The sequence below is a fragment of the Talpa europaea genome (genome assembly GCF_964194135.1).
Source record: "Talpa europaea genome assembly, chromosome: 15".
Lineage (NCBI taxonomy): Eukaryota > Metazoa > Chordata > Mammalia > Eulipotyphla > Talpidae > Talpa > Talpa europaea.
Window position 1 is genome coordinate 50,883,878 of NC_140083.1, and position 23,716 is coordinate 50,907,593.

The following is a 23,716-nucleotide window of genomic DNA, read 5'->3' on the forward strand; positions in this document are numbered from 1 at the left end:
TTAAGCGCTGGGTTGTGAAGCTGCCCGCAGCCTCTGCAGCGCCAGTTCGATCCCCGGCTGCAGGGTGTGAGGGTCCCACATGGTGCACAGACCTCTCCTGCCGCCCACTGCTCCCCTCAGCAGTGTACTTCGTCAGTCTGTTCCCCTCTCTGGCTCTGGTGAATTCTCTCACCCTCCCGTGCTTCTGACTGTACCCAGTGCTTGTATGAATAAATAAATAAATCTTTAAAAAAAAAAAAAAAAAAGAATGTATGAAGAAAAAAAGATCATGAAATCCATCCATTTCTTCTCCCCAGCTTCAATAACCCTGGAATTCCCTCAAGACACAGTGTAAGAGCTTATTTATTTTTCTATTTTCCCACTAGACTACAAACCCTTGAGGGTAAGAATCGTATCTGCCTTGCTTGAAATGGTATCTGTCATGGCCTACTTGAAAATCATGCAATGTGTTCGCTGAATGAATAATTAAAATTTTTAAAAGAAAGTTTTTTTAAGTACTGTGATTTTTTTTTATGTGAACAAGAGAAAATATGAAGAAATAAATACAAACACACTCCTAATGAATATAAGCAGTAAGAACACAAACTATTAACTATTAATCCAACAGTACAGTCACAGGTTGCAGACAATGTGAATTGCCATAGTCCCATGAAAAGAATATGTACCAAAATTAGGTTATCAGCTGAAGGAAAAAATAAGCAGTTATGGTAACACTCTCTGTGACATATAAGAAAACCAAAAAATGTGTTCACATTATGATAACAGGAAATACATGCACATATAATATACACAGAATAGAGAAAGAAATGTTTCCTTTTAAAACTCTTTAAAGAAATCATGTTTAATGATACATTTAAAAAAGTACCATTTAAAATATTTAAGTGTTCTAGCTTTTCATGTAAGAAAAAAAAAGTAGTAGCAATGCTGAACATTATTGTAACAAGTGCTTCAAAACTCATGTTCACACTGACATTTTAATGTTCAAAATTACACCGTTTATGCCAGAAACACATAAATATTTCAGAAACAGCTGTGTGGTGCATTAATGCCACCTGCTGGCATACTAAAGCACTGCAAAATTGCAGCCTTAACCTGGATTAAACCTGACTTTGGAATTAACCGGAGTTGTCATTCTTTTTTTTTTTTTTTTTTTTGAAATGTTGAACTTTAATACTTTTTTTTTTTAATATTAAATTTTCTTTTCCCAAAATCCAAAAGAATCCTTAGATTTTTCTTATCTCGAGTTGCTATATTTTAAAGAATCAATGTTTTATTAATAACAATAACCCCCAAACAACCTTGACACTTCAAATCACAGGAGACTGGCTCTACGTATCCTCAAAAGCCCACATTTAAAAGAACTGCAAAAATTGAGACAAGCCTAATGTGTAAAAAATTTTCCCAATTTACAATGCAGTCTTAAAGAATTCAGGGTGTGACTACATAGAGACAAAAACTGGGTCTGATATCCAGATTTGCTATCAACTAAGCAAACTAGGAAAAATCATTTTATCTTCCTGAGACCCTTTCTTATTTATAAAATAGAAGGATTCACAGGAGTTTCATCAAAAACAAATGAGATTAAAAGCAGAAAGCACTTTTTGAAGTCTTATACAAATGTTTAAGTTTTTAATTTTTAAGTACCTTCATGACTAGTCAAGAAAAATTATACTTATCTCAGAATTTAAAAAAAGTCTAAATATCTCTTTTATAATATTTGCTTCATCCTCACAATACTGTGTCAAATCACACCAAAATGCACCCACCACAGTCATACTGTTTTACCCCTGAACTTTATGTCATCATCCAGGAGACTACTGAGCCTCAACAGTCAGCAGATGGAGTGAAAAGAGACCAGAAAGGCAGACAAGTGTCCAGTAGGACAATAAGGGACAATAAGGGCTATGCAGGGCATATACTTAAATGAGCAAACCTGACACGTAGGGACTTGTGAGGTCTACTCTAGTACTGGAGGCCGTGCCGCCAAAGTTAAGACAAAGAACAGGATTAGAGTCTAGGTTGCCTCACTCTGAGTTCAAAGGCTTTTTTAAATAGCACAGTAACTGTTAGCTGTTTATATCATTACTATTAAAAAGCAGTAGTGTTATTTAAGGTCTTAAAAATGTATCAGGTATTATTAGTCCATTCTAGACTTTCTGAATTTTACACAGTAAACATGGCAAAATTATCTCCTGTGATCTCAAATACTTTTAACTCACCAAATATAAAAATATATTGCTATGATGTTTCAACTGTACTATGGAGAAAAATAGATTAGAGGGTTCATAAAGTCATTTCATAAAGGTGGCACAACCCTCAGTAAAGAAAACTCCAAATCAATCACAGCTCCAGTACTGAAAAAGTTCTGGGAAGTAAGCATTGCCTAGTTAGCCCATAATGTGAAAATGGCTGCAGATGTTTTAGTCACATTTTTGCCAGTATATGTGGAAAGTTTTTTTGAGAGTCCTAGAAGGGACCTAAGTGGTGGCAGCAACTCTCGGGGATAGGAGAATCAAAAGTGCATTTCCTACGAGAAAAAGGACTGGACAGAGAATATGTAAACAGCATGGAGCATTACATGGTGCCAAAAGATAAAAAATTTAAAACAGAAGACTGAGTCATGCCAAAGGAACAGAGGAGCCAAAAGCACCCAATGACTGAAGTCAATAAAATGAGCCACAAAATAAATAACATCACTGATTATAACTCAAAGGATAAAATAAATATCCATGAGTTCATACTTATATAACAAAATGGTTGACTAAGTACACAAATCTCCCAGAAAGAATTTTAAATAAGTTAGGTGATGATTCTAAAGGAGGGGGAGATAACTCCTGATCCTTGTGCTTAATGACTTCAATCCAGAGTACAGTAGGGAAGTGAAGAGAGTAACTTTACGGTACAGAAAACTGGCAGATATGACCAACCCAGGTGATCTGGGCAACCCTGCCCATGTTGAGTCCTGCCAGGTGCCAAGCATGATGACACAGCTCCTTGCCAGGCTAACCACAGAGAATAAATTTAAACTGAAGAGCCAAACTAGTACTCCACCAAACTAGTACTTCTCAAAACTGTTGATGGCAACAAAAACAAGAAATTCTGAGAAACCATCACAGCCAAGAAAAGACCACAGAGACATGAAGACAAAATGTAATGTGGTTCCTAGATGGGATTCTAAGCAGAAAAAGAGCATAGGGTAAAAACTAAGGAGACCAGAATCAAGTATGGACTTTAATAACGAATCATGTCAATTCATTAGTGGGGACGCATGTACTATAATAATGCAAGATGTTAATAACAGGAGAAATTGGGTGTGAAATATAATGGAATGCTCAACTGTGCTAGAAATTTTCCTGTAAATCTAAAATGTTTCTAAAGTACAAAGTTTAAGAACATATCAGGTAACTGCCCTGTGACTGCTGTTTGAAAAATATATGCCAGATGTATGAAGATTCCTTAAACACATGGCTGACCTGGCTTTAAACACTCATTTAGTGGTGACTATGACCAAACTTGGAGGTGCTACGAAGGGGGCTTGTTCTGGTAAGATTAGGGATTTGATTTTTCTCCAAAGCAACATGAGATTAGGACAATGGATCATAAATAAAGTACTAACAAAGAAAGTCAGCAGAGGAGTAAAAGAAAGACATACCATGGACCAATCAGGGTTTAGAAATGCTTTGGTAACTGAAAATATATTCACTTATTACTTCAATTATTCAAGAGATTAATTCAAAAATGCGAGGAAATTAGGAATAGGATACATCGTTAACGTAATAGAACTGAAACCCAGTCTCATACTCAGAGGCTACACACTGCAGCAGTCACTAAAGTGTTGAATAACTAGTCAACAAGCACAAAAATGTTCCATATCACTAGACATTAGGGAAACGTAAACCAAAAGCAAATGACATAGCATTTCACACCCATTAAAATGGCTGAACTCAAAAAACCAACAATAATAGTCACCATTGAGGATGTGAAGAAACTGGAACCTTCTACCATTGTTTGTGAAACTGTGAAACAGTGCAGCCACTTTGGAAAGCAACTGGGCAGTTCCTCAACATGTTATACATAGAGTTACCAAATAACCCGGCAATTCCACTCCTCAGTACACAACCCAGAAAATATACATCCACACACAAATCTGTATGTGAATGCCCAGAAACATTCTTCATAAAATCCAGAAGGTGGAAACAACCCAAATGTCTGCCAACTAATGAAAGGATAAAAAATACAGTACCATTAAGTGGAATAACACTTGGCAATAAAAAGGAGTAAGAGCTGATATATACCACAGTAAATTAAAGGATTACACTAGGGGTTTCCCTGGTGGTCCAAGGAGTTAAGTCTCAGCACTATGAAGCTATCCCTAGCCACTGCAGCATGAGTTCAATCCCTGGCCAGGGAGGTGACGTGACCCACATGATGCCAGCAGACCTCTCCTGACTAGTCCGCTGCTCCCCTCACCAGTGTATTTCAGTCAATCCACCTGTTCTGTTCCCCCCTCTGTCTCTGGTGAATTCTCTCACCCCCCCAGACCTCTGGCCTGTGCCTCAGTTCTTGTATGCATAAATAAATAAATCTTTAAAAAAAAATAAGTACTAATAGGTGTACTGCTGTATGATTACAACAAAAGCCACTGACCTAACACTTTATAAGGATGAAATTCTACATTTTTAAGAAAGCTGTATTACAAAGAAATAGGACTACAGAAAACCAATACACCATTAAGTGGGCAAAAGACAAAAAAGTATTTTGGAAAGGAATACATGTTCATTAGAATTCAAAAACATACAAATCTGAAGTTTTTTTTAAAAGATTTATTTATTTATTTATTTATTTATACAAGCACCGGGTATAGTCAGGAGCATGGGAGGGTGAGAGAATTCACCAGAGCCAGAGCAGGGAGCAGAACAGGCAGAAGGACCAAAGTACACTGCTGAGGGGAGCAGCAGGCGTGGAAGGAGAGGTCTGCCGTGCCATTTGGGACCCTCACTGGCCGGCCGGGATTAAACCAGCACAGCAGAGGCTGCGAATAGCTTCACAGTGTGGCACTCAACCGCCTGCACCACCAGGGGAGGCCCAAATCTGAAGATTTTTTTACTTATCAAATTGATTGATAATAATAATCTAGGTTGGAAAGTGAGGACACAGGAAAACAGACTGTCTTACAATTTATCATATTATTTTATTATATTTAATGTCATAATACATGATCAAGACACTTTCACAATCTGTAACAAAAAATTTGATAAGATGTACCTACATCCTTTGACCTGATCTGCACCCCTAACCTGAGCTGACAAGATGCATTATTATTTAAAGTTGACACTTGGTTCAGATCTCCTTAGTTTTCACTTCATGCTCGTACCCCTAAGATAACTTTTAGGGAGTTATGTATCCTAGGCACTTTTTTTTTTTTTTTTAAGATTTATTTATTTATTTATACAAGCACTGGGTACAGTCAGAAGCACGGGAGGGTGAGAGAATTCACCAGAGCCAGAGCAGGGAACAGAACAGGCAGACTGACAAAGAAATACACTGCTGAGGGGAGCAGCAAGCATGGCAGGAGAGGTCTGTTGCACCATGTGGGACCCTCGCTGGTGGCCGGGGAACGAACCAGTGCTGCAGAGGCTGCAGGCAGCTTTGCAGCCCAGCGTTCAACCGCTGCGCCACCAGGGGAGGCCCTATCCTAGGGACTATTCAGGAATATATAAAAATACCAATTCTCTAAAGATATTTATAACATTTTTCTAGTAAGTCTGAATGACCCATAATATGGGTAAGTTAAACGACGGTAGATCTGTGCTATGGCATGATTTGCTTGTATCTCTGAGTTCAGTCTCAGAAGGTTTCTGTCTAAACAAATCAACACTGCAGCCTGACTCAAGCATGGTCTTGGCACAGAACAGATCCTCATTGATAAGGTAGTCCAAGTGGTCATTAACTCTAAATGCAATTGGATTAAACTCATCAATAAAAAGACACAGAGTAGCACGCTGGATTAAAAAACAAAATTCATCCTTCTGTTGTCTCCAGAAAACACACAAAAGATAAACACAGACTGAAAGTAAAAGGTTGGAAAACAATCCTACAAGGCAGGACCAGCTATTCTTGTATCAGATGAAACAGACTTCAAATTAAAAAAAGTAAAAAGAGACACAGACGGACATTACATTATGATCAAGGGGACAATACATCAGGGAGATATAACACTTATCAACATATACTCACCAAATGAAGGAGCACCAAAATATATTAGACAGTTATTATCAGCTCTGAAAATGGACATTAAGGAAAATACATATATAGTGGGAATACACTCTATCTCACCAATGGACAAATCAATGAGACAAAAAATAAAGACACTAGAGCCCTAAATAAAGACATAGAACTCATGGACTTAACAGACATCTATAGGACACTGCACCCAAAAAAATCCAAGTACACATTTTTCTCAAGCGCACGCGGATCATTCTCCAGAATTGATCACATACTGGGCCACAAGACAAACATCAACAGAACATGAAGATCAAAATCATTCCAACTATCTTCTCCGATCATAAAGGCATCAAGCTAGAAATAAATCATGAAAAGAAAACAAGGAACCCTCCCACTTCACGGAGATTGAAATCCACACTGCTGGAAGACCGCTGGACTAAATAAGGAGATCAAAGACAAAATAGAAAAATACTTGGAGCTGAATGACAAGGAGGACACCATTTTCCAGAATGTATGGGATGCAGCAAAAGCAGTAATAAGAGGAAAATCTATAGCAATACAGGCTCACATCAACAAACAAGAAAAAATTCAAAGAAACAACCTAATCTCATATCTCAAAGAGTTAGAAAAAGAAAAACAAAAAAACCCTAAAGCCAGTAGTAGAAAGGAAATAATAAAAATCAAAGCAGAAATAAACAAAATAGAAATTAAACAAACAATCCAAAAGATCAATGAAACCAAAAGTTGGTTCTTTGAAAAAATAAACAAAATAGACAAACCTCTAGCCAGGCTCACAAAGAAAAAAACGGGAGAAAACACTTATAAATAGGATTATAAATGAAAGAGGAGAAATCACAACAGACTCAGTAAAAATCAAAATAATCAGAGATTACTATGAACACTTATATGCAAACAAATTCAACAACCTAGAAGAGATGGACAAATTCCTAGAACGATATAATCATCCAAAGCCAGACAAAGAAGAAATAGAAAAACTAAACAGACCAATTACAAGCAGTGAAATTGAGGCAGTAATCAAAGCACTACCCAAAAACAAAAGCCCGGTCCAGATGGCTTCACAAATAAATTCTACCAAACATTCAGCAGTGAAGTAGTGCCTATCCTACTCAAACTCTTAGAAAAAATTGAAAAAGAAGGAATACTACCAAATACGTTCTACGAAGCCAACATTACACTAATAACAAAACCAAACAAAGACAGTATAAAAAAGAAAATTACAGGCCATTCTCCCTGGTGGCGCAGGCGGTTGAGCGCAGCGCTGTGAAGCTGTCCGCAGCCTCTGCAGTGCTGGTTCAATCCCCGCAGGCTGCGGAACAACCCGCATGGTGTGGCAGACTCACCTGCTGCTCCCCTCAGCAGTGTATTTCGGTCATTCTGCCTGTTCTGTTCCCTGCTCTGTCTCAGGTGAATCCTCTCACCCTCCTGCACATCTGGCCTGTACCCTGGTTCTTGTATAAATAAAATAAATCTTTAAAAAAAAAATTCTCAACAAAATCCTTGCCAACAGAATGCAACAATGCATCACCAGGATAATACACTACGATCAAGTGGGATTCATCCCAGGAGCACAAGGATGGTTCAACACACGAAAATCCATCAGTGTAATCCAACACATCAACAAAAAGAAAAATAAAAACCATATGATCATATCAACAGATGCTGAGAAGTATTCGACAAAGTCCAACATCCATTTATGATGAAGGCCCTTGAAATTCTCAGGATAGAAGGAACATACTTTAACATGATAAAAGCCATATACAACAAACCCACCGCCAATATTATTCTCAATGGCAAAAAGCTGAAGGCCTTTCCTTTAAGATCAGGAACAACACAAGGATGTCCTCTCTCACCACTGCTCTTCAATATAATACTGGAGGTCCTAGCCAGGGCAGTAAGACAAGAGAAAGACATACAAGGAACCCAGATAGGGAAAGAAGGAAAACTACCACCCTAAAAACTAGAACCCTAAAAACTCCACAGAAAAACTACTCAAAATAATCAACCAGTTCAGTAAAGTAGCAGGATACAAAATCAACACACAAAAATCTGTAGCCTTCCTACACATAATCAATCGGAAGAAGAAATCAAGAAAACCATCCCTTTTATAATTGAAACAAAAAAATCAAATACTTGGGAATAAACCTAACAAAAGAGGTGAAAAAGTGAAAGACCTATACAAAGAAAATTATAAAACACTGTTAAAAGAAATAGAAAACACAAAGAAATGGAAAGATATCCCCTGCTCATGGATTGGAAGAACTAACATTATTAAAATGTCCATCCTACAAAAGCAATATACAGATTCAAGGCTATTCCAATAAAAATCTCAATGACATTCTTCAAAGAAATAGAACAAATACTGATGAAATTCACATGGGGCCACAAAAAACCACAAATGGCCAAAGCCCGACTGATGAAAACAAAGGAGAAAAAGGAGGTATCACACTTTCAAACTTCAACTTACACTACAAAGTCATAATAATTAAAACAGTTTGGTATTGGAACAAAAACAGACACACAGACCAATGGAACCAAATAGAGCGCCCAAAAATAAAAAACACTTATATGGACAACTGATCTTTGACAAAGGAGCAAAGAATATGCAATAGAACAGTTTGTTCAGTAAACGGTGCTAAGAAAACTGGACTATCACATGCAAAAAAATGAAACTAGATCACTACCTTTCACTGTGCACAAAAATCAACTCAAAATGGATAAAAGAACTGGACATAAGATCTGAAACCATAAAATATATAGAAGAAAATATAGGTAAAATACTACAAGACATACATTGCATAACATTAAAGACTCATCAACCAAAGCAAAGAAAGTCAAAGAAAAGATAAACAACTGGAATTACATTAAACTGAAAAGCTTCTGCATAGCAAAAGAGACATTAATTAAAACAGAGAGAAACCCCACTGATTGGAAAAAAATCTTTGCACTTCAGTCAACTGATAGGGGACTGAACAAAGATATACAGAGAAGTCACAGGACTCAACAAAAACAAAATAAACAATCCAGTCAACAAATGGGCCCAAGAACTTAAAAGACATTTCTCCAAAAAGGAAATGCAAATGGCCAACAGGCATATGAAAAAATGTTCAACATTCCTTACATTGAGGGAAATACCAATTAACCACATTGAGATACCACCTTATAACAGTAAGAATGGCACATATCAAAAAAACAAGCAACAACAAATGTTGGCAAGGATATGGTGAAAAAGGAACTCTCCTACATGGCTGGTGGGAGTGCAAACTGGTCCAACCACTATGGAAAGCTGTCTGGAGGTTCCTCAGTCTACTAAAAATGGAGCTACCACATGAGCCAGTAATTCCACTGCTACAGATCTACCCAAAGGACACAAAAACACTGATTAAAAAGAACACCTGTACCCCTATGTTTATTGCAGCACTATTTATAATAGGTAAAACCTGGAAACAATCCAAATGCCCAAAGATAGATGACTGGATCAAGAAGATGTGGTATATATACACAATGGAATATTATTCAGCAATCAAAAAAGATAAACTCATGTCATTCGCAGCAATGTGGATGGAACTAGAAAGAATTATGCTCAGTGAAATAAGCCAGAAGGAATAAAGAAAAATATTGGATGGTTTCACTTATGGCAGGAATATAGGGGAACCAAATAAGACATCAGTGTAAAAAAAAAACAACAACAGTGCAAAACACAACAAAGCGAAAACGAAAAAGTATAAATCAGAGACATACTGCAGGGGAGGAGGAGGGAAAGGGATCAGAGGGAAGGAGGGAGAGAGGGAGGGAGGAGCACAGAGGACTGAGGTGATGATGCACGGGAGCACTGGTGAAGGAAACTCTATGAGGACTCAACCTGAGGGAGTGGGGGAAGCAAATATTGTTTAAAAATAACAATGATGTAAAAAATAAAAAAATCAATATTAAAAATTAAAAATAAAAACAAAAATCTCTTGGGCCTCCCTGGTGATGCAGGGGTTAAAGTCTCAGTGCTATCAAGCTATCCCTAGCCACTGCACATGAGTTCAATCCCCAGCCAGGGAGCTAACACACATGGCACAGCACTGCTCCCCTCAGTAGTGTAATTCAGTAGATCCGCCTGTTTTTCTACCCACTCTGTGTCTGGTGCATCCATTCATTACCTCCACCCGCCCCGGTTTCCTCCCCCCTACCCCCCACACGCCCCTCTGGCCTGGACCCCAGTTCTTGTATGCATAAATAAAAATAAATCTTAAAAAAAAAAATCTCTTACCCTTAAGGTGACTACTCGTGCTCTGGGGTTTCGGATAGATGGTCCCGATGAAACATAATCAGCTGTGTCTATTTCAATTGGAAAATGCTTCTCACATTTCTCATCGCTATCTAATGCAGTTGGCCATGCAGTGCAGAAATCTGAAATTAAAAATTAGTTCAAATGTAATTTTGCAAGTAAATTCTCATTGGAATGAATGTAACCAGACAAAAATCAAATTACTCAAAGAGTGAATTCAGGTTCCATGAAATCAAACTCTCTTCTGCATTTAAAAACACATGATCACTCTTCATCCCTTTTCTTCTTGGGTGAATTTAATCATGGTAGTGATGTAGTTAAGGTTCTATTAAAAGGGAACTATGACTTGATGGAAGCTTTTCACAAACCTCTTATGGGAAAATGTAATTCCTTCTCACCAATGAATAGTAAACAGTTCATAGTGTCCAAACATTATTTATTTTTTGAAAAGGCTGCAGATAATATTAAGTCACTCCCATGAAAATTACTAAAGATCAGCTGAAGTAGTTCTGAAAAAGCACTAAGAGAACCTGAGATGTGGTCAGCATTCTTTCAGAAACTGAGTTGAAAAGGGTCCCAAAGTGAAACAGGTAGAAAGCCTAGGTATCTATTAATATAAAAGGATGATGTTTCTTGTGTATGCCTTCTGTGACTGTGGGCTAAATGTCAAGAGGGACACACCAGGCCTCACCTCCAAGCAAGACTGGGAGCCCAGAGAGAAACTCCAAGCACTGGAGCACTCATTGCCTAGCTCCAAAGCACAGAGCTGAAAACTCAGGTCTCAACTGGGAAAAACAAAAGGGAAGAGGAAGCCCCCCCACCAATTGGTGGGGAATCCATAGGTGCATGGCACTTTCATCTCACCCTTGTCCTAGCAAGTAGGTAGTAGCGAGCTCCAGTTGGGATGAAAACCTCTGGACCTGAAACTTAATTCCTTAAACCACCTTATTCTAGGAAGACCTAGAAGTAACTGGTTTCTTAGGTCAAATCCATGAATATATCTGCAAGATCTGTGAAACTTCCAGAAAAGCTCAAGGGCAGATGTGAGAGTTCTTCCAGGTGAAGACCAAAGAGGTAGTGACAAGCCCTTTGCCAGTAACCTCTCCCAAGCCAACCATTTCCTTATATTCCACATTTCTGTATTTAGTTTCTATTTCGGCTGTAAAATAAGAGTCAGCAAAATGCCTCTCTGAGTTACAGTACTCTCCAATCTCTAGACTAAATATAGGTTAGCAAATTAAGTTCCCCGTTTAAAAGATCAATACTCAGACACTTTGAGGGGACAAAAGAATCTTTGAAATTAAGAACATTTTGACATTTAAATAAAACGAACAGAACAGGATTGCTGAGGTTAAATCTCACTCATTCTGGCTCATTCCAAGGTCCCGCACTGGAGGATGGGGTGCTGCCAAGCACTTTCTAAGAGACCAGTGTGGGGAATTATAAGCTCCTGAGTTTACTAAATCTTTTTTAACTTTGAATAAGTCATTTCACCAAATTATAATTATAGCTTTTAAATTAAATTACCTGCTTATATGTCTAAAAAAACAGAGTCAACTGGAAAGTACTAACAGAGCTGATGAGCCTCATTCAACAGTGGGGAGAACAACCGGCCTTGGCTTTCCTTACCTTCTACCACCGATTCTGAAAGTCTGGGTGAATTACCTAACTTTCCTGTGCTTCAGATTTTCCACTTGCAAGTGAGATATAAAATATGAACTGACCTACTTTGAAAAACAACTGAGAATAGGGGCCTCCCGGTGGCGCAGTGGTTGAGCGCTGGGTTGCGAAGCTGCCCGCAGCCTCTGCAGCGCCGGTTTGATCCCTGGCTGCTCCCCGGCCACCAGAGGAGGGTCCCACATGGCACGCAGACCTCTCCTGCCGCCCGCTGCTCCCCTCAGCAGTGTACTTCGGTCTTTCTGCCTGCTCTGCTCCCCGCTCTGGCTCTGGTGAATTCTCTCACCCTCCTGCGCTTCTGACTGTACCCAGTGCTTATATAAATAAATATATCTTTAAAAAAAAAAAGAAAAACAACTGAGAATAAATATTTGAAAAGGCTTTGAGTTATCTGAAAGCTACAATCTAAAACCATAAGGTAGCAGAAAATGTAAAGGTAAAATTAAGAGAAGATTAAAATAGGTAAATGCTGCAAAATATTGCTACTCTTCTGAAGGGACTCTATGAAAGCCTTTCATTTGAAAATTACGAAGTACTTCAGAAATATCCCATTTAAATGCGTGTGTTAAAGTAATGTTAAGAAGAAAAATGGAACTTATTTCACAGTGCCATGCATTTGTTAACTGGCTTTACACAGGATCAGAAAGTGGCATGTGTATCTGCCCGCTGAGGTGCAGGCTCAGAGCAGCAGTGAACACCAGCAAAAACAAAGCAACAATGAATACAGAAACACACAAAAGAAAGGCATCCTAATGTAACAAAGCAGAAGACCACCAAAATAAAATAGATTTCTCTTCCCTTTTGGTTCTTTCTTCCTTATATTTTGGAAGAATAAAAAGCCTTCCCAAAAGTTCAAATTTCATCATAATCATGTTCACTAGTCTATTTCTCCTTCCAACTTAATCAGGCTACCTGTGAAGTGTTTCCAGATTTAAATTTCTTCCCTGAAAAGCCCTTACAAGTCTACAGAGCATTGAGACATCACTTTTAACTCAACATGAATTTAAGAATTCATACTAACTCTTGAATTAAACTACTCAATCACTAATAGCTGTGAACCCCAAAACAACCCGTATTTGCTTATCCTATACACAGTCATGCACCACTTAACAATGTTTTGATACCGATGGACCACATATATGAGACAGTACCCATAGACCAAGCCATAGAACCTAGGTGGGTAGGAGGCTGGATCACTAGGTGTATGTAGTGACCTTCTGCAGTGTGCTTACAATGAAGAAATTTCCCAATTACACATTTCTCAGAAAACATTCACATCATTAAGCACAGCATGAGTATAATGCAAAAACAAAAACTGTTCTTTGCCTTTATCTCCATGCATATGGGAAGGAGAGAGACAGTACAAATGAGTAAAGCCTATGCAAATATCCGGAAATCAATAGATATTGTTCACTTTCAATGAGTCTGGAGCTAGAACTGGAGGTATCACCATATTCAGGTGACTACTTCCATCATATATACATGTATCATCATGTATATATATAAATATGTATGTATATATATGACTATATAAAAAGTATAAATAACATCCATATTACATACATGGAGAATATGTATATTAAATACACAGAGAGAGAATAGAAACAAACAAATGAACTCTCTAGAAGTAATTCCCAGCCCTAAATAACAATACTGGAATGAGAGATCTGAGTGGAACAGAAGCCTAAAACTATTGCTTTCACCATCAGCTCTTCTACAGTTTGCTGCTACCGCATGTATACATCACTTCCAAGTCTCTAAAATTTTAAATAATTTCTTCACAATTACTCTTCTCTGCAAAGCATCCTATTCCTGATGACAATGATTATTCAGCTACTCAGCATCCTTCCATGCTATCTTCAGTTGGGTCTTTAGACCATGTGGATTAGCTTCTATTGGCAATATGCTGCAATTATTTGTTTGTTTGTTTGTTTATACAAGCACTGGGTACAGTCAGAAGCACGGGAGGGTGAGAGAATTCACCAGAGTCAGAGCAGGGAGCAGAGCAGGCAGAAGGACCGAAGTACACTGCTGAGGGGAGCAGCGGGCGGCAGGAGAGGTCTGCGTGCCATGTGGGACCCTCCTCTGGTGGCCGGGGAGCAGCCGGGGAGCAGCCGGGGATCAAACCGGCGCTGCAGAGGCTGCGGGCAGCTTCACAACCCAGAGCTCAACCGCTGCGCCACCGGGGAGGCCCAGCTGCAATAATTTTTAATCATTTCAATGTATGTGTTTTCTATTAATTAATAATTAGTCCCTGAATTATGATCTCTGATTCTAATTATTATTCACACTTACAGAGTAGTCTACCAAAAAAAATTGTAGATGTGACCTCCAATAATTCACTGAAAACAACTAAAATATGCGTCTAAAAAAAGAATCTGGCAAAGACTCAAAATATAAGGCTACACATTTTATATATATATATATTTATATATATAGTTTCATATTATAGTATATATAATTATAGAAAGGAGAGTCTTCCCCCTCATCATCACTGTGATATAAGTGACAAAAAGCAGTTACTCAAAGACACAAAATGTGTTGATGCAGTATAATTATCTATTATAAAATTATTATCACCATAGCACTAATAGCTGTATCACATAATTACCATTTCTTTTAACATTTAAGATCTACTTTCTTAGTAATTTTCAACTATGTAACAGGTTTTTTGTTTTTTTTTTAAGATTTATTTATTTATTTATACAAGAACCAGTGTACAGGCCAGATGCGAGGGAGGGTGAGAGGATTCACCAGAGACAGAGCGGGAAACAGAACAGGCAGACTGATGAAATACACCGCTGAGGGGAGCAGCGGGCAAGACAGCTCTCGCAGGACCCTCGCTGGCCAGCGGGGATTGAACCGGCGCTGCAGAGGCTACGGACAGCTTCACAGCGCAGCGCTCAACCCAATGCGCCACCAGGGGAGGCCCAACACTATAATTTTTTTTTAAATATTTTATTTTATATAATTCTTACATCATTTTTCATTTTTGCACAATGTATGCATTTTCATTTTGGTTATATTCCCCATACAATTGCATTCCCCCTTATTTTGACCCTAATCCTTCCACTCCCCCATCCCCTGTAGTGTATCTCTGCTTGTTGATTTTGATTTTTACTTTGTATTAATTAGTCTTTTTCCTGGTCCCTTATTTAGGTTTTCTACATTAAATTTTTTAAACCAATGAGTACAAATATCTTTGTTTTCATGTGTCCTCTTCAAATTCTTTCATCAACATATTATAGTTCTCAGTGAACAGAGCTTTCAGTTCCTTGGTTAAGTTTAGTCCTAAGTATTTTATTCTTTTTGATGCTGTTATAAATGGAAATTTTCTTAATTTCTCTGATAGTTCATGCTTGTGTATAGAAACACAACTGTTTCCGATAACTAATTTTATGTTCTACAACTTTAAGAATTTGTTTATTAATCCCAACAGCTTTTCAGTGGCGTCTTTAAAGTCTTTTATATGTAAGATAATGTTATTTACAAAGAGACAATTTCACTTTTCCCCAATTTAGATGTATTTCATTTCTTTTTCTTGCTTAACTGCCATGGCTAGGACTTCCAGTATCATGTTGAATAACAGTAATGAGAATGGACATTCTTGTCTTGATCTTAAGAAAATCTTTCAGCTTTACATCACTGAATCATATTAACTATGAGGTTTGTCATATATAGTCTTTATCATGCTGAGGTATGTTTCCTGTATTACCTACTATGTTGAGAGCTTTTCTTTATGAAAGGATGTTGAATGTTGTCAATTTTTTATTGACATATATTGAGATGATCACATATTTACTCTTCATTTTGTTAATGTATCCATTCACTGATTTCCATTTGATCAAGTGTGAGCCCTCAATGTACTGTTGAATTTAGTTTGCTAAATGTTTTGTTGAGGATTTTTCCATTTTAGCTCATCAGACATATTGACTGATAATTTTTTTTCTTGTCATATCTTGTCTGGTTTTGGTATTAGGGTAATGCTGTCCTCATAAAATCGAACTGGAATGTTCCATCCTTTCCTTATTTTTGGAAGATTTTGAAGACTGGTATTAATTCTTTAGATACTTACAGTTCACCAGTGAAGTTATCTGGTACTGAACTTAGAAGGGCTGATTACTGCTTCAATCTCCCTACTCATTATTGTTCTGTTCAGATTTCCTATTTCTACGTGATTCAGTCTTGGTGGGTTATATATTTTTAGAAATTTATCCATTTCTTTTCTTCTAAGTTGGCCAATTTGTTGGTGTATAATTTTTTATAACAGTCTTATATGATTCTTTGCATTTCTGTGGTACCAGTTCTAATTTCTGCTCTTTCATTTATAATTTTGAGTCATTTCTCTTCTTGGTAAATCTAGAGGTTTATCTATGACTATCCTTTAAAAAAAAACCTCTTAGTTTCACTGATCTTTTGTCTTTTTAGTCACTACATCCACTTCTATCTTTATTTTGTTCCTTCTGCTAACTTAGGGCTTAGTTTATTTTTCATTATCTAATGCCTTGAAATGTAAATAGATTGTTTATTTGAGATCTTTCTTTTTGTCTTAATATGTGCTATAAACTTCCTATTAGTATTGCTTCTGCTTCATCCCGTAAGTGCTGCATTTCCATTTTCGTTTGACTTAAGATTATTTTTTACTTTTTCTTTTTGTTTCCTAACTGAACCAATGATTGTTTAGGGGGCTGAGTTGGTTAAGCGCCACATTTGTGAATTTTCCAGTTTTCTTATTGCAACAGATTTCTGGTTTGAACACCATTGTGGTTTGAAAATATGTTTGGTACAATTGTAATATTTTTAAATCTGTTAACACTTGCTTTGGTCGTAACATGTGATCTATCCTGGAGAACGTTTCATGTGACTTGAAAAGAATGTGTATCTTGCTTTTATTGAATGAAAAGTTCAGTAAATGTCTGTTAAGTACATCTGGTCTAAGATATAGTTTAATTCCACTATTTCCTTAGTGATTTTCTTTCTGAATCATCTATTCATTGTTAAAAGGGGGGGATCAGAGTCCCCCACCATTACTGTCTTGCTATCTCTTTCTCACTTCAGTTCTGTGAATATTTGCTTTATGTATTGAAATGCTTCTATTTAGGGGGCATAATATTTATATGTTATATCCTCTTATTGAACTGACCCCTTTATCACTACAAATGAGATGTTTATGGCCAAGTCAATATCAAGCTCATAAGACTAAACAACCACCTACCTTTAAGAACTTCACAGTGCCTTTTAATTGCAACTGGAGTCAAATGCAGAAAATTGGGGATCTAAAATAGAGATGTTTAAAGAATAAATTAACCAATGCATTAACACATGAAAAAAAAATTCCTCATTAAACTAAATCCTAGGCCCCACAAACCCTGTAGTAAATAGTAACTGATAGTTTTTTTATAACAGTGTAAGTCACATGTGTTATGAATGCCTTAAAAATGTAGATTCAGTATCAACTATCTTAAGATGACAATATTGGTGGAGAACGTAAACATTATGTTTACAGAATCCTTCCTTCCTGCTATCAAACTACAGGTATAAATATGTTTTCCTTACAAAACTGAGAATATTTAAGGACATTAACTAAACAAGTCATTATTTAATTTCCCTAAAATACAAAGTATTGTGATACATTTCCCACTTAATATCTTATAAATTGAATGGATAAATGATGCTAGCAAATCTTAACTGAACCATTTAAAGAAGGGAGGAATAGATTTATGACACTAAATTAAGAGGCTATCATCTTCTTCATAGGGTCCGTGAAAATTAAGAAAGACCAGAGATTTGATTCATTCAAGTAAATAACAGCTCCAAGAAATTTTTTAAATAATGTTAGGCACCTGCAGATAGAATTTAGTTTCAAGAAACTCATTTGAGAGTTGATCAGGAAAGGTTTATTTTAATCAAGAGAAAACAGACACTAAAAACTGGGATTATGGGTAGTTGCCTGTGTTTTCTCTGCTTTCATTTTTGAAATGCAAAATGTAATGTCAGAACCATATATGCAAGAAAATAATAATGCTTAAATAGCATTTGTATTAGCACTGGTCTATGTACTTTAGATATATTAATTTAGTTAATATATTAACTCAGTTGAATATATTAACTCAGTTATCCATCAATATGCACTAGAAATGGATGAAGTATACAGGTGATTCATACATACACAGTTGTTGTTGATTCCATTGTAGGTAAAAGGAAACCACCTAAGATTTGCATTTCCAGGCTAAACATACTGATATTTTCTTCAAAAAGTTTATGATTTGGGGGCCTCCCCGGTGGCGCAGCGGTTGAGCGCTGGGTTGCGAAGCTGCCCGCAGCCTCTGCGGCGCCGGTTCGATCCCCGGCTGCTCCCCGGCCACCAGAGGAGGGTCCCACATGGCGCGCAGACCTCTCCTGCCGCCCGCTGCTCCCCTCAGCAGTGTACTTCGGTCCTTCTGCCTGCTCTGTTCCCCGCTCTGGCTCTGGTGGATTCTCTCACCCTCCCGCGCTTCTGACTGTACCCAGTGCATGTATAAACAAAACAAACAAACAAATAAATAAATAAATAAAAACATGCCTCTATTAAAAAAAAAAAAAGTTTATGATTTGGGGCATCTCTGGTGGCACAGGGGTTAAAATCTCAGTGCTATCAAGCTACTGCCAGCCTCCGCTGGTGGCATGAGTGCAACCCCAGCCAAGGAGGTAACCCACATGGTGCAGCAGACCTCTCCTGTCTCACCTGCTATTCCCCTTAGCAGTTTATTTCAATAAATCTGCCTGTTCTGGTAGGAGTGGAAGAAAGATCAGCATTTATTTAGACATAAGTCCTTGTTAATGAACCAGCAACTTGTCTTACCTTTAAAAGTTCTAGATTTCCCTCCTTGGGCATAGGCACCCCTCTTTTCACTGGATAACCCATTCGAACAGGAAGAGGTACAGCTGAGGGTTTAAAGGGTGCTGCAACGGGATAAACACTGGGCCAGTCCTGGTCAACAGACATTTTCTCTGTCCTAGGAGGTAGTGCCTAAGGAACATAAGACAGTTTCGTAGTTTAAATATAAACATGTTCTTTAACTGTAAAGCTAAAAAGCCGCAATTAAGAGAAACATAAGCAGAATTGCAACCATAAAACCTCCCACAAAGCTGCTTCTGTCAAATGATGAAACACCACACCTGTCTAAACATCTCTGCACTGTTCCTAAACCCTCAGGCAAGGGGCCACCTTTAGCAGCACGTGTCCTCTGCCAAAAAGTTCTCTATTGAATACATGAGTGATGAGAACTTGGAAAATATAAGAAAAATAAAGAAAAAGGACTAGGAAATTAGAGTTAAGCTGATTGAGTAAATACGCTGTAAAAAAAATTATATGTCCCAGAAAATTGCTACATGAGTCTAGTCAATCACATTAACATATATTTAAAAAAAAAATTAACAACAAATTTAGTCAACAGAAAGGGATGGCCAGCATATAAAAACTGGATTTAAAGAGGCAAATCCGGGCCTCCCTGGTGGCACAGGTGTTAAAGTCTCAGCACTATCAAGCTATTGCCAGCCACTGTGACATGAGTTCAATACCTGGCCAAGGAGTTAACCCACAAGGCACAGCAGACCTCTCCTGTCTCGCCCGCTGCTCCCCTCAGCAGTGTATTTCAGTAGATGCTCCTGTTCTGCTCCCCATTCAGTATCTGGTGAATGCTCTCACCCTCCATACCTCTGGCCTAGACTCCAGTTCTTGTATGTATAAATAAATAAAAATAAATCTTTAAAAAAATAAAGAGGCAAATCCGACAAGACCCATTTAACCACACCAATACCAGTGTGATATGTGTCCTGGAAGAAGGCAGTACCCCTGTAAAAATGACTGCTCTGGACAATTAATAGGCTGCCCTTTATTTTCTAACTAATGCACCTTTGTTCTGACCCAAGCTCACCAAGTGACCTGATAGTTTGGATTCCTCCACAGAAATGCCCACAGGATAAAACTAGTCAGATTAGGGCCTCCCCTGGTGGCGCAGCAGTTGAATTCTGGGCTGCAAAGCTGCCCACAGCCTCTGCAGCGCCGGTTCGATCCCCGGCCACCAGGCAAGGGTCCCATATGGTGCGCAGACCTCTCCTGACACGCTCGCTGCTCCCCTCAGCAGTGTATTTCGTCGGTCTGCCTGTTCCGTTTCCTGCTCTGGCTCTGGTGAATTCTCTCACCCTCCCGCGCTTCTGACTGTACCCAGTGCTTGTACAAATAAATAAATCTTTAAAAAAAAAAAAAAAAAAACTAGTCAGATTAACGTATGCATCCCATCCCATTCCAAAATCATCAGCAAAAGTCGGTCCATATTCTGGTTGCTATGCCTATTGCCTGTAAGTGTATGAGTCAGCCTCTCAAACATGTTCCACTGTTGGGGTACTGGCAAAAAAAAAAAAAAAAAAATCAGTCAGACTGGAGTCAGCAACATGGCAGGCACCATGTATATAACCCTTTGGAAAGCCATCTTTGTCAGCACCCTTCTGCCTTCCCACACCCTCTACCTCACTTCACAACTTCAGAAACCAGTCATATGGTATTTACAGGGCATACTAGTCATTTACCTTTCTTCTCTGGGGCCTTTCATGCTTGGAAGTTCTTTCTGTTGTACCTAAAAGACAACACAATAGTTACAGAGAATTTTGTAACATAGAGGTGGTCAACACATGATCACATAATTAGAACACAATATAAGGTACTGAGTGGCAGAAAAATGAAATAATATACATTTTTGGTAAACTCAGGAACTAAAATAATCTTAATAAAAATGTCAAGTCACAAATAGTTAAGAAAATTCCAGTTATTTGAATATAAAGTGTACTGTGATTGATAATATAGTGAACTCATCATCTAAAGAAATCTTTTCAATACATTTTAAGGTTCATTGTCAAACTCAGTCTCTGATCTTAAAACATCTTAGAAATAAGCATTTTACATCTTTGATAGTAACTGCCTTAAAATGTTCTAATTATAAATATAGTTGCTCACATTTGGAGTTATTCTGTTTTTTACCAAACCTTCAGTTTTTCCTTCTCTAATGTATGTTAAATTGTCAGTGCCACAATAACACCGAAAACAAAAATCATACCCATTTTTCATAAATCACATAACTAGGGTGATACTTACACACAGCATATACCCTTTTTTAAAAAAAGATTTATTTATTTATGCATACAAGAATGGGGGTACAGGCCAGAGGTACAGGGGGTTAGAGGATTCACCAGAGACAGAGTGGGGAACAGAACAGGCAGACTGACTGAAATCCACTGCTGATGGGAGCAGCAGGTAAGTTAGGAGAGGTCTGCTGCGCCATGTGGGCTGTTTCCTGGCCGGGAATCGAACTCGTGCTGCAGAGTCTGCGGTTAGCTTCAGAGGTTGTGTTTTAAGCCCTTGTGCCAGCATATACCCTTTAAAATATTACCTATGCACCTCTAAATAAATGTTTTGCTGTACTAAAATAATAATAGCTATATTTACTACGTCTCTTCAGTACACTAAATTCTGTGCTAAATGTTTTCCATTATTTTCTTAACCAACCTTATTCTTCGCAGTAACAGTGAGTACTATTATTACACTGAGAGGTCATTTATAGCCAAGAAAACCAAGGAGCAAGGAGTTAAGGTGACCACAGCACCTCACACAGGACAGATTACTCTCTGAACCACCTCTAGCTTAACCCCCATCTGCAAGCCCCACAACCATGCAGAACTCCCAGTACCAGGACCTTGAGTCTTTCTCTGGACTTTGTTCTCTCTACCTGGAATATACCCCAATTCATCTGCCTGAGTTCTGTCCCCATCCACCTCCCTACTTCATTTCTTCATCCTACCAACTCCTATTCATGCCTGAATTCCTCTTCATTTATTCATTCAAAAATTGAGTGATACTATCTACCAGAAATTAGGAAGGTAGCAATGCACAAAAGAAAGCCCCGGCTCTCACAGATGGCAGAGTCTGTCAAATAAAGCAAATCTTTAACAAGCAATTTCAATGAGCACGACAAATATTAACAGAAACATATCACAGGGGCTATGTTAGTGGGCATGGTGGGTTCTTGAAACCTTAAGGATGAGCAGGAGGTAGCTCTGGAAACAAACAACTGAGAGAAAATATTCTAGAGAGAGCAAGAATATGGAAAATCAAAGCAAACAAGTTCAGTATAGCTGAAATTTAAGAGCAAAACAGAGCAGAGAGCAAAGCTTCACTGGCATCACTGGCAAAGCTTCTGATCCCTTTTTCCAGTCTTCCCAATTCCTGTAATGATGTAGGGGTAGGATTGGCACAGGGCAGGTTCTTTATGATCCAACAGACCAGTCAAGGAGTCTTTGGTGGCTTTCTCAGACTTTTTTTGAGCTTTACATGCATCACAGCAACCAGGTACATTGGCAGGCAGGAGTGCCAGGGGGCCAGGAGGCCGGTAGGCCTCCAAGCCCCTGGCAAGTCTTCACTCTGGGCTTCCCTGGCCTTCTTTTCTCCCCTTTTCTCTCCTACCTCTCTCTCTTGCTTCTCTCCTGCTTCTCCTCCTGCTTCTCCCCTTCTCTAGGTGACTATCTCAATACTCTTCCCATGGCCCACAGAAATAAACAAGACAGCTTGCAACAACGTAACAACTGCAGGTGCCCCATCAGGCAGGGCAATCCTAATGGTGTGAGGGCAGAAAAGCCTGAAAAACTATTTTACCCTGCAAATGACCAGTTATGTAACTGCTCAAAAATCTAACAAAGCCTTGAGGACCAAATCTAACAAGCCCTTGGGCCTTTCCCCTTCAGCCCCATATCAAATCTATAAGTAAGATGTTAGTTCTACCTTCAAAATATATCCCAAATCCAACCATACAACCTTTTCCACTATTAATTACCTCAACCCTAGTCACATTATCTCATTGGCACTACAACAAAGCTCCCTGCAGGTCTCTTGGCTTCCACTCTTAGACCCCGAAAGTTAGCTCTCCACATAGCAACCAGAGATCAGTTAAAAGTGTAATCACATATCACTTTCCTTTTCACAATCTTTCAATGTGATCCCAAACTTAAAATAAAAGCCAAGATACATGCCTACAAGCATTTACAAGATCAGGACACTCTGTATCACTCTCTCTGAGACACTAACACTCTTCTCTTTGCTCATTTAACTATAGCCACGTTGACCTTCTTTCTGCTCCTTGATCATATAAACTTATTCCCCATGCCAGTAATGATCTTTCTCAGTTCTTGTCTGGTCTCTGAGCTCTGCTCAATTTGTCATTTCCCAAGGAGGTCCTTCCTGATTGCCCTGTAGCCACTACACTCCAACCCATCTATCCTCCACACCCAGATTTATTTTTCTTCAAATCACTACCTGATATTTTATTCAGTTGTTTACTGGTATGTAGTCTGACTTCCCCACAAAAGTGCAAATTTCATGAGACAAGGGACCTTGCTATCTCCCAGGCCCTAGAACACTGCCTAGTTTAGTAGTTGTGGAATGAATGATTAAATGAAAGAAAAATTAAAAACAAACTAGCATTAAGAGTAGGA

At 38.3% G+C, this 23,716-nt stretch overlaps 1 protein-coding gene across 1 annotated transcript in view; it reads right to left on the bottom strand.

The window, feature by feature from the left end:
• MRPS35 (mitochondrial ribosomal protein S35) overlaps positions 1–23,716 on the bottom strand; it is a gene marked incomplete at both ends in the record, with an annotated part of 41,428 nt that overhangs the window by 16,820 nt on the left and 892 nt on the right. The window contains 4 exons of the mRNA XM_084255715.1: positions 10,502–10,641; positions 17,412–17,472; positions 19,038–19,205; positions 20,765–20,811. Of these exons, the coding sequence (XP_084111841.1) occupies positions 10,502–10,641; positions 17,412–17,472; positions 19,038–19,205; positions 20,765–20,811 (416 nt within the window). The remainder of the gene's footprint in view (positions 1–10,501; positions 10,642–17,411; positions 17,473–19,037; positions 19,206–20,764; positions 20,812–23,716) is intronic.